This window comes from Corylus avellana, chromosome ca1 (genome assembly GCF_901000735.1).
Source record: "Corylus avellana chromosome ca1, CavTom2PMs-1.0".
Lineage (NCBI taxonomy): Eukaryota > Viridiplantae > Streptophyta > Magnoliopsida > Fagales > Betulaceae > Corylus > Corylus avellana.
The window spans coordinates 44,179,634-44,191,758 of NC_081541.1; the positions used below are offsets into that span (position 1 = coordinate 44,179,634).

General features: G+C 33.6%; 1 protein-coding gene and 2 non-coding genes across 3 annotated transcripts; all 3 read left to right on the plus strand.

The window, feature by feature from the left end:
- The first annotated feature begins 1,945 nt into the window (after window positions 1-1,945).
- Window positions 1,946-2,030, plus strand: LOC132168283 (small nucleolar RNA SNORD25). The gene has a single exon (XR_009438801.1). It is a non-coding gene; the product is annotated as a small nucleolar RNA SNORD25 (small nucleolar RNA).
- Window positions 2,031-2,070: 40 nt separating this feature from the next.
- Window positions 2,071-2,213, plus strand: LOC132168351 (small nucleolar RNA snoR136). Its single transcript, XR_009438865.1, has one exon. It is a non-coding gene; the product is annotated as a small nucleolar RNA snoR136 (small nucleolar RNA).
- A 5,220-nt stretch (window positions 2,214-7,433) lies between these two features.
- Window positions 7,434-12,058, plus strand: LOC132167149 (protein NRT1/ PTR FAMILY 5.4-like). Its single transcript, XM_059578049.1, has 6 exons — window positions 7,434-7,588; window positions 7,672-7,889; window positions 8,987-9,238; window positions 9,414-9,688; window positions 10,459-10,793; window positions 11,351-12,058. Exons 1-6 carry the CDS (start codon window positions 7,495-7,497, stop codon window positions 11,866-11,868), a joined length of 1,692 nt encoding a protein of 563 aa, XP_059434032.1. The 5' UTR covers window positions 7,434-7,494; the 3' UTR covers window positions 11,869-12,058.
- Window positions 12,059-12,125: the final 67 nt, after the last annotated feature.

A 12,125-nucleotide genomic window follows, 5' to 3' on the forward strand; every position in this document is an offset into this window, starting at 1 on the left:
GAAAACGTTAGTGGATTCAAGCAACATGTGGAAGCACATGCGCGATCGTAAAAACACCATATCAATGTCAAATTGTAGATCGGGTCTCAACGAGGCAGCAATAGAAACCTAGAAAAGAATAATAAAAGCAAGAGAGAGAGAGAATACAATAAATTTTGGAGTAGTTCAACTTTAGAGGTTTAGGTCCACCATTAGTAAGCATCACACCCCATGATAAGAGAAGCTAAAATGGTGTGAAGTTTGGGCATGCAAGAAAACATAATAAGCTAAGACATATACTCAAAAGCACAAATACAAAGCCCAATGGGCCCCTGATTTACCAGCATAAATACAACCTTAAACAGACACTCCTAAGAGTTTTTAAGAGAAAAAGGCTGGGATGTTATGTCAAGTGTCATCTAAAGCTATTCCTCATAATCTGCCAAGAAATATTATGAAAAATATGAATATTCCCATAATATGCACATCATGTAATTGAATTATACTAGTTAATAATTAAAAAATTGGAGTTTGAAATTGTAATTGAACCCCCCCCCCCCCTTTTTTTTTTCTTACTGAAAAGTTACAAGATTTGAGGTTTTTGGAGACTAGCTAGCATGGGCAGATTGGTCATGGAATGAAAGGTTGAAGTTTATATCGTCATGATTAAAATTTTGTTGATCATGGTTAATAGATGGCCATGATGGAATAAAATTTGCTAATTAGACATAGACTTCTCATGCTTACCCTGTACCAAAACATAGGTGATTCCATATGGCATAGTAAAATAAAGCATATTGTGTGATACATAGGATCCTTGTACCTTGTACGTGGTTGCTCATCGATATGTGGGCAGATTGGAGTCTTTCAATGTGGTTTGTAGGGTCACTTTGTTGGATTATAAAGAAGCACAAAGTGGTTTTTTAAATGACAAACCTTTTTTTTTTAAAAATAAAAAATAAAAATAAAATTGGGTCGATAAAATTTGTTCAATTCAATTTATAAAATGGTTATGTGTCTCGTAAGAATGTAGAATTGTTCATGTCAATTATACGAGAAACTACTAACTCTAGACTTCCATTTCTCTCTCTTTTTTGTTCGAATAATAATGAGTAGTAATTTGTCCAACCTAAACCTTAGGTAATCATATAAAAAATTGTGGATTTGGTTTGGGTCCCGTTGAAATTGAAATATGTGTTCCATATGTTATGTTATTGAACACATGTCTCAATTCTAAACGGGTTTGATTCTTCTGACCAAAAAAAAAAAACGGTTTGATCCTAATTGAAATTGTGCATAAGTCAAATCATAAAGGAGTAATGTTAAACCTACGATTCTTTTATAATTTATTGATACGTTTTGGAACGTGATTGATTTAAAATAATAATAATAATAATTTTTTATAAAATTCTTTATGTCATTTTAGTGCTCTCTTGGGGTTTTATGTTATTTTCCCGGGTACGGGTTTTTTTCAAATACGGGAGGAATGGGTTGTGGGTTATAACAATTTTTTTCCCGGGTACCTGGCTACCTGCCCCGCCCGGCTAACCTAAGGAAAACCCTAATTTCCTAAATACTATAAATCTCTCGCGTCTAAGTTCTAACCTAAGCACAACAGCCTCCAGCTAGCTGCGTCTTCATTGTTCTTTCCCTGTGATTTTCTTCTCCAGCCCCAGCTGGCCTTCAGATCTCTCTCCCTTTATATCCCAAAATTTTCAAAAACCACAACTTAATCTATCTCATGTTTTAGTTTTACTTGTTTACCGAAAGGCTTCATCATCTGGTCAGTGAGGATTCGATCAATGCCCATATGACTCGTTCCCTTGAAGCAAAAGTGAGTGTGTTGTTTAATATTCAAATTTCTTCCTCGCATTTTCCTCTTGCTTTGGAAGAACACTTGAACAACTATATTTTTTATAATTCATTTCTCGTTTGTGGGTGATATATAGATGGGAGTACCATATGTTGCAACGGTGATGAGCCTTTTACAGACCTGTAATGATTTGCGGCAATGATCGCAATTTTAAGAACATCTAAGGGACTGAGTTTCATATTAGTACTCCCAATTTATCTTTTTGTTTTGTGATTTGTAGGGCTTCAAATCCTTTGTTTTCTTAGGCTTGCACTAACTTTTGTTTGTGTGAGGCTGTGTTGAAGTGAAGCCCAAGATACTTGTTCTCCTCGCTATCCAGTGCTTCCTTTATGTTGCATTAGGACGTCGGGGAACTACATTCATTGGTTTTCATTCCCATCGTCTTCAACCCTTTTCGTGTGTTGGTGTGATGTTGCACTTGTGCTTTCCTAAATGTTGCCAGACACTCTGGTGGTCGTGTTGATGTGGTTCGTTCTTTACAACGGATCTCGATATGTATCTGAGTTCTGCAAGAGGTAACATATATATGAACCTTTATCTGTCGTTCCTCTCTACGGAGAATTTTGGTGTTTGCCTTGGTGATGGTGGCTTGGGACTTCTCATACACACTTAGTAATACACTTGTGAGGGAGCAGGGATGTCAAACATTTTCCACCATCAGTTAGGGGTGTGAGTAATGTTTGAGAGAAGAAAGAAAGTGTTTGAAAGACCGAATGTGGATGTTGTTACACCATGGAACTTGAATATGCAACATAATATAAAACAATTGAACCAATTTTTGTTGTTGGCACCATGAAAAGAATGATTTTAAATACTCATTTCACATTTCACTTTCATATGTTTGAATTTTGTTTTTTTTTTTTAATAAAGACTGATTCAATCGCTAACGAAAACTGTTATATGAGTTAGGTGGCATAGGAATTGGATAAGAAAAGGGTTGATCAAAATTCACTAGTGATCATTTCAAAATTCAAAACGGTTAAAAGTTGATTGAGATTCCTGGTAGAAGCGGGAAAGTTGCCCACCAATTTTTTTTGAAATCATAATCATTCATTTTCATCAAATAGTCACTATTTTGCTACGTGTCTCACTCAATATAAAATAATAAAATGTTATTATCTTTTAAAAAATAAATATAAAATTAAATAATAAAAAATAAAAATAATTATTAAAAAATATGGAGTGGCTGAGTGGCCGGCCAATGAATTAGTGGGAAGGACTCCTAAACATTAAAAAGTTGTAATTGACTCTGTCAAATTAGTAAAAACGTTTACTTTGTCCTCTCTGTTAGCATTTTTCTTTTAACTCAGAGACAAAAAATGCATTATGTGACCTACACGCTATGTAAAATGTTTATTATACCCTTTATCAAATGTATGAAAATACAATTATGCTCACCAATTAAAAAAATGAAAAAAAACTTTTATGGCCGTGAAGACCCACAACTCATGGCAAAACCTTAGGTCTTCTCTTGGTGTTTTTTTTTTTCCGAATTTTTTATTTGATGCAATGGGCATAATAAATATTTTACAAATTAGTTGAAAAGTTGGAGGAGGGTTGGTAAGGCAGTATGGATTGGCATTGTAAATTTGTACCACAATGGCATGTTTTGATTTTGGTGCTTTTTCTGTGTTAATTGAGAGAGATATATGTGGAATTAGCTTTGCAACTTGCAACTAATTAAGAGGATTATATTGATTAGAAGTTAAAGGGAGCAACTCACCTCCAATTTCCTTCTTTCTATCTCTAGATTTATGCCATGACAACTAATGGCAAACCAATGGTTCAGAAAAAAAACCAATTCTAAATGGGTTTGATTCTTCTGACCCAAAAAATAAAAACACGGGTTTTATTCTAATTGAAATTGGACATAAGTCAAACCATAAAATAGTAATGTTAAACTTACGATTCTTTTATAATTTATTGATACGCTTCGGAACGTGATTAATTTTTTTTAACTCTCTTCAATCACATATTGACATGTATAATAAATTATAAAAGAAAAAAAAAATTGTAAGTCTAATATTTTTCAGCCGAAAATTGTTTATCGTTGGAGTAAATATGAGGTCAAAATACTTTTTTTTTTTCTTTTATTTTATTTTTTAAAAAAATATGAGGTCAAAAATTTTCCCAATGCTAACTCCATCTGGTTTCTCTAACCCGGAGAAATTATTTTCTGTGGGTTCACATTGTTTCGTGGTGAAAGAGTGGACTTTGTAGCCCCAAGTGTCATACCTTTTAAACCACATAATATAGCTTGTTTCTTTTATTTTATTTTTATTTATTTATTTGTTCTGAGCTAGAGCATAGTTAATTCATCCACATTCAAACAATATAAACCCACCCTTCTCTATTATATTGTTCCCTATAAAAATATTTTTTTTTCCCAATTAAGCAATTTTAACTAAAGAATAATTTAAATGGGGTCCAGTAATAAGTTCGAATATTGTTTCATTTGTTCACCTCTTATTTGAATTAAATATTCACTTGATTGGTTTCTCTAATTCTTAAGAAAGAGTTCAACCGAGGGCATGTGACCGAGAGGATTAGAAGATTAATTAAATAATTAATATTAATTCTTTCATAGATGAGAATTTTCTTTCATGAATTTTATTTTCAAGAAACAAATGCCAACTTAAAAAATATATTCCATTTTTGGAGAAAATGACTGAAAATAATATAAAGTAGATGAAGAAAAATACCCTACAAAACAAGAAAGAAATTTGTGGTGCAATTTGCCTCACTTTACCATCCCACTTTTCCTTCTTCTGCTAGCTTTGTGTGTTGAAATGGAAATAAGAAACAAGAATCATCTTTAATAATTTTTTTGTCATTTTGTATATAAACAGAAAAGTTTAATTCAAACAACAACTCTCTGTAGACAAGATGTGAAGAAAGAAAAATGAGTGAACCAGCTTGAATGCTTGATTGAGTGAGATCAGATGCTTCAAATTTCAATCAATTTAAAGAGAAAAAGCTGGTTGGAAGCATAAATGAGCGAACCACATCGATTGAGAGTGAGCATGGCATTAACCAGAGTTTTTGTTTGTTACTGCAAAGTTAGGTACAAAACCACTGCTGATATGAAAGAAACCTACGTACTATTTAAAGAGCTTTTTGGGAGGAATGATTATTTTAAAAGGTCTTTAGATTCCGTTTGGCATGTAAAATCTCTTGTCGATATCACCCGCTAAAAAGTGTATTGTTTATGAATGTGTTTTAAAATCGTAAATAAATTTGCGTTTTCAAGTTAAAGGCAATGAGTTCATTTTAAAAAATAACTTTAAATTATTTTATTAAACGCTTAATTGCATTTTGAAAATCGAGTTTTCAAATCACATGTTTTGAAATCACTATTGTTTAAATAGTAAGTTTTGAAACCGTAAATTCAAACAGACTATAATCATAAATCGTTATTCAAAAAAGTGACTTATAGTTTTCCTATTAAAAAAAAAAAAAAAAATTAAACCATTAACAAATAACTTTCTTCACAAAATACTTACAAAAAAAATTCAAAACTCATTTTAATTACTTTTATGTCACATCACACAAAAAATTCCTCCTAAAACAGAGTAATGCTAGGAACCAGAGTAAAATCCGGGATCAATCCAGATTTTTTTTTTTTCAGTGCATTAAAAAATTAATATAATTGAGGGAATATTAATGTTTATAGGTGCCGATGAATGCAATGAATCAAAAAAAATTCCAATTTATCCCAGATTTTACCCCGATTCATAGCATTACTCATTTATTCCTTAAAACAAGTTCGAAAACACCTGTTTACTAAAGTTTTATAGTTATATGAGAGACATTTCATCAGTTTATTGTCTAATTTAAGATTAAACCTTATCGGTAAGAGTGATATTGCAAAATTTGTAAAGATGAAAATATGATATTGCAACTTTTTAAAACTTTAAGAGTATGATTGCAAAAGTGTTACATCATTGGGGGTAATCATTTTGATTTGTTTACTTATCAAAATAATGCAAAATCTTCTATAAGAGTTGGGATTCCATTAATTACCCGCATGAACCATGTCAAGTAAACTCTACCAGCAATGATTTTAAGTTATCATAAAAAAAAAAAAAATTGTCATGATCTCTTTTGTGTTGATCTATTTGTTATATTCGACTCTTTAACTTCATTAACTCAGAAGAAAATTGTGCTCATATGTGAATCAAGTTTGTGAATATATTGCATGATTATGAGTTGAGTTATCATTTATCTTAGAAATTTAAATTGATAGAAAATAGTTAATTATTCTTTCATCTCTTGATAAGTGAGACAATTAAGTAGAACATTTAATTAAAATTCCAAACAAATAATATAAATAAAGTTTAAATTCAAAACTTTGACTCTCTACCAACATATTACTACTCATAAATATTTGTTCATAAACATGGAAGAATATTCTGGTGAGGCCACCTTTTTGACTGAAATTCTTAAAAGAAAAATCGTGGAAATTAGTAAGATTTTATACAAAGATCTACTGCATGCTTTGAATTGCGTGTAGAATAAAAGTAAAATGCTTCTGTTGGCCATGGATGATAAAGTATGCCCTCTTTCCTAAGCACTCATAAAAGTATCACCTTTTATTTTTTTTGGTGTGCTGATGGAGGAGGAGGAGGGAACGGACGGTCTCTATTCAAAGTGAAACGCAGGGGGGGGAGTGAAACTATATTAAATTTTATAATATTTAATACTTGTATATAATATAATGTTATGTTATTTAAAAAATATTTATATATTTAGTTTTAGATGTTGTAGAATTTAATGTAGACTATAAAATAATTTCTCAAAATATCCTATAATTTCATGATGAAGTAGTGCTAATTTATAGATATTAATTTGTTGGTCGGATATAATACATTTATATATGCTAAAGTAGAGCTATGTTAAAGACATTGGGTTATTACTTTTTTTAGTATCTAGGTTTTCACTTTTTTTTTTTTTTTTTTTTCATCAAGTTGCAATTTGTATTATAGATGATACATGACTTGTGAGTAAACATCGATTTAATACCTTTGTCACGTCAGCTAAACTAATTGACTGTAATGGAGGTGGTTTTGAACTTTTGAACACTCCATGCGACTGGTCTAGGGGTGGTTCGGCCATCCCTTTTTGGTTATGGCCGAACCACTCCTAAGGTCCATCTGTTAGTTTGGGGGTGGCCAAGTCACTTCAAGACGGGTCAAAACCATTCTCATGGCAATTTGTTAGTTTGGCTAATAGAATGGTGACGGGGGTACAAAATTGATATTTATCTGTAAGTTATATGCCATTTGTGATACGACTTGAAACCTATAGGTGGGAAAAAATAAAAAAAGTGAAAACTTAAGTACTAAAAAAATAATTAACGTTTAGATTAAATTTTATAAGTTTAAGCTATATATGTTGCAAGGTGAATATGTTGCTAAATGATGTAATATTAAATGCAATAAAAAAAAAAATAATAATAATAATTTATCTCTATTTTACTTATTTTAAAAAGAAAAGTTAAAGTACGTAGATGCCCATGGAGAGAATTTTAGCTATAAAAAGGACCCAAAAGCTCAAGAGTTTTCAAACGTTTTCATCAAACCAAAGTCCATTATTTTGCACCTACCATTCTCAAGTAGCTAGCTCGCAGCACCCAGCAGAAAATGATTGATGAGGGCAGTCTTGAAAATAGCAAGGAGTGCTTCACCCAACGAAAACCTTCCACAGGCGGATGGAACGCCGCCATTTTCATCATCTGTAAGTAATTTCCGGCCGCCAAACTTTCTTTTATTTTATACAAACTAATTTGTTTGCTTGGTTTTATTATAATATGTTTGCAGTCGTTGAAGTGGCGGAGAGATTTGCTTTCTGTGGGTTGGCGAGCAACCTCATCACGTACCTCACGGATGACCTCCACGAGCCGACCTCGACGGCGGTGAAGATTGTGAACACTTGGGTCGGCGTATCTTATCTCTTCCCGGTACTTGGAGCCTTCGCCGCCGACTCCTTTCTCGGCCGGTTCAGGACCATCCTTGTCGCCTCCATCATTTACTGCACGGTATAACCTCTTCCATCTTTGATATTCCATGGCATTTCCCGCTCTTCTTCTTCTTCGCAGGCGCTCAACCACTTGTAAACTGCAGCAATATATGCATCAACATATATACCTAAAACTATCTCAACTTGTAAACTCAAAACGCTCGTAACGACGATACCTTTAGAACGTGGTAAACCAGAATGCTTGACACGTTTTTTACACGATTTGTAAATTCGACATAAATCAAAGATAAAATTATTAAGTTAAACTCATTTAATAAATACTTTTATATTTATTATTTAATATGACCTAAATCCAACATGGGACATCTAGAATAAATAATTTTATCTTATAGACAGTGTCTGGCAAAGGACTAAAAAAAACTCAATTATTCCTCTCAAAATCAACTATAATGTTCTTATTTTTTACATTACATCAATAACTTTTTATTACTATTCAAATAAAATAACCTTACAAAATAATTTTATTTATTTATTTTTACATTAATCAAATCTCTTACACTTTCAGTACACTGTTTGAAAAAACTCGATCGAGATATATACCTATCTCTCGAGTTGCCGTGCCTAATCATGAGGCTCGTGGGGTTGCATGAAGTCGGTGCTGACTCTTGGCTATTGCATACAAAAAATCCAGTCAATTTTTAGATCCACATAGAAAAGAGTGATTATTTGTGTTTTTCTTCTGTTTTTTGTTTTTTGTTTTTTGTTTTTCTACAGGTGTCTTCACTCGGTCGATGGATGCTATGATTCATCTTATAACTTGCTAGAAGAAAAAAAGAGGTTAAAAGATGTTTGAAATTTACCACCATACACGTCTTCATTGATTAATCAACAAGTATACGTATAATAGTAAAACATCAAAAGCAGCGGGCTAGCTGCATGGTTTACATGTGTTTAATTAATAATCAATCCATCTTATAATAAACTTTGTAAACTACAACATGTTACATGTGTATGTACTCTTCTAGCTCGGCTCTCATATTAACTGCTTAAATTGTGTGCGCATTTTGTAAATTATACGTGTTCGATTTGCATATATAATTTGAAGAAATTTTTTATTCTAATGTTATTAATTATATGGGTTTTATTATGGGGCAGGGATTTGTGTTGTTAACATTATCGGTTTCGGTGTTACCTTTGCACGATCGGAAAGCAATATTTTTCGTAGCGCTTTACATAATAGCGGTCGGCGAAGGCGGACACAAGCCATGCGTGCAAACCTTTGCGGCGGATCAGTTCAACGAGAACTTGCCGGAGGAAAAGAAGGCAAAGAGCTCCTTCTTCAACTGGTGGTACTCCGGGATAATGGTCGGTGCCACTTCTTCCACTCTAGCAGTAGTATACATTGAGGTATATGTACAAAATTAATTAACTCCCATATATATATATATATATATACCCCTATACTCTGCCTCGATGAAAATTTCTGGTTCAATCCCAACACACACACACATATATATATATATATCTTGGATTTTTTTTTTTTGCTCTAGTTACTAGATTTTGTTATATTGTATATATATAGGATAATATCAGTTGGGCGGCAGGCTTCGGAGTCCTGGCAACAGCTTTGGCAGCGTCGTTGGCAATATTTCTGCTAGGAATTAAGAGGTACAAGAAGCAGGGTCCTTTCGGGAGCCCCTTCACTTCGGTGGCGCAGGTTGTTGCAGCAGCGGCACGCAAGTGGCGCGTGGATGAGACGGGCCGCGTTTGGGGCGTTTGTTGTGGAGACGTGAGAATTGGGGTCCACGAGGATGGTCAACCCAAGAGTAGGACTTTGGCCCACACCGATCAGTTGAGGTTCGTGTCAATGATAATCACTGCACTGTTTCAAATGGGGACCTGATCTCAGCCTGACTTATTTGATTCATTATTGGGTTCATGTGGGTCCTATGAACTGGGACCCACATTTGATCCTCCATATTTAATATCATCTTTATTGTAGCACGGTGTAGGTTCTCATGCCCATAACATGTCAATGTCAAATATTATTTAGTTAATATATTTAAAACTTTTAGCGAAACTTCACATTATACTTCTCGTTTTGGAAATACCACTTAAAATTTAAAAATTTTTCAATTTAATTTTTTGAACTTTCAATTTCAATTAATTTACGCACTTTGTCAAATTTTGAAAAAAATGACATTTATACCCTTGACTTTTTTATAAAATTTCAAATTAAAAAAAAAATTAAAGGGTAATTTGATTTTTTTAGGCATGTTCGTTAAAAATTAATGGCTAAAACTAACTGAGGGAGGTAAATTAATTGAAATTGAAAGTTTAAGGGTGTAAATTGAGAGTTTTTGAATTTTTGAGGTATTCTCAAAACGCACAGCATGTTAAGAGTTTAAAGTGAAGTTTTTCCAAATTTTTATTAAACGTCATATTAGCCAATATAAAATGAGAGTGAAAAATTATAATTCTTCAAAAGTTATTTCTCCATGATAACTTTTTTACTAATTTTAATTGGCACGTCTTCCATATCAAAAGTTGTTCTTAATTCTTACTAGCTATAATTATGTGTGATATATGTCTCCAATGGCTTTATCTTTACAATATGAAAACTGCAGATTTTTGGACAAGGCAACGATCATTGACAACATTGATGCATCAAGTCAAAGCAGAAATCCATGGAGGCTATGCTCACAAAATCAAGTGGAAGAAGTGAAGCTCGTCCTCTGCCTCATCCCCGTATGGCTGTGCTCCTTAATGTTTGCCGTGGTGGCAACCAATTTCCAAACCTACTTCACCAAGCAAGGCAGCACAATGATCCGATCAGTCGGGCGCTTCCAGCTTCCCGCAGCATCGCTCCAAGCCCTTCTCGGCCTCACCGTCATGATCGCCATTCCAATCTACGACCGAATCTTTGTCCCGATAACTAGAAGATTCACCGGACACCTGTCGGGTATGGTTAAATCACCACTTATTTTAAAAGTTAAAGTTTATAAGAAGTGATAAATTTAATTAATTTATATTTTAACACTCTCATCTGCATATATATTCCCTTAACTTTTTTACTCCCCTTAAGAGTACTATTAGCATATTCCCTTAACTTTTTAGCTGCCCTTATCCTTATTTTGTTTTGTTTGTTTGTTTGTTTGTTTTTGTTTGTTTTTGTTTTCTCTCTTTTTTCTTTAACATTGATTTGAAAGAATATTTAAATAGTATAGAGAAATAATAAGGGACACTATTTTGTGAAGTATATTTGAATAGGGAAACAAAAACTAGTTTGGTTCACTAAATTTTAAAAACATTTAAGGAAAACTGCTGCTAATGCTCTAATAAACAGGCCTAACGTCGCATGTAATATTTAACTGAAATAGAGGTTGAATCAACGGATACAAAGTTTGAACTTCGAATTGATTAGGACCTCGACTTTGATGTCATATTAAATTACCGCTTATTTCAAAAACTTGATCTTATAAAAAATGATGAATTTAAACCCATTTATATTCTTAACAGGAATAACGTTGCTGCAAAGGATAGGAATTGGTTTGTTCTTGTCATTGATAAATATGGCTGTGTCAGCTTTAGTAGAGGCCAAAAGGGTCGGTGTGGCTAAAGAACACAACCTCCTAGACAACCCAAAAGCGACCGTTCCGATGAGCGTGTGGTGGCTGCTTCCACAATACATCTTCTGCGGGTTGTCCGACGTCTTCACATTTATTGGGCTCCAGGAGTTGTTCTACGATCAGATGCCGGAGTCGATGAGAAGCTTAGGAGCAGCGGCGTACGTTACTGTTGTCGGCGTCGGGAGCTTCGTAAGCAGCGCTGTTATATCGATCGTGCAGGTGATGAGCTCCAGCTTTGGCGAAGAATGGCTTGGTGACAATCTCAACCGCGCGCACCTTGATGGCTTCTACTGGGTGCTGGCTGGGTTGAGTGCCTTGAATTTGTGTGTTTATGTGTGGGTTGCTAAGCGTTTTGTGTACAAAAAAGTTGAAGGGGATGATGATGATGATGATGATATACTTGCATAAATGGAGCAGCATTAGATGATGGAATGAAGAAATTAAGTGTTAACGTTAATTATATGTTTTCTAGCTCCTGTTTGGATTAGATGTATAGCAAACAGTGTATAATTAGGCTTTCTCTGTCTCTTAAACATATTTATGGGACTATGTTTACGATCCCATGACTTAAAAATATAATCTTTAACCATATATCTATAGGCACTCTTTCCTTTAAGCCCGTTTTTAAGGGCGATCAATTTTATATGAGGTTTGTATAATTTGGT

Bases quoted from the DNA above. Each gene is read 5' to 3' on its own strand.
- LOC132167149 (XM_059578049.1), top strand. From the start codon at position 7,495: ATGATTGATGAGGGCAGTCTTGAAAATAGCAAGGAGTGCTTCACCCAA. The intron at 9,689-10,458 runs GTTCGTGTCAAT...TGAAAACTGCAG, and splicing joins GCCCACACCGATCAGTTGAG to ATTTTTGGACAAGGCAACGA. The intron at 10,794-11,350 runs GTATGGTTAAAT...TATTCTTAACAG, and splicing joins ATTCACCGGACACCTGTCGG to GAATAACGTTGCTGCAAAGG.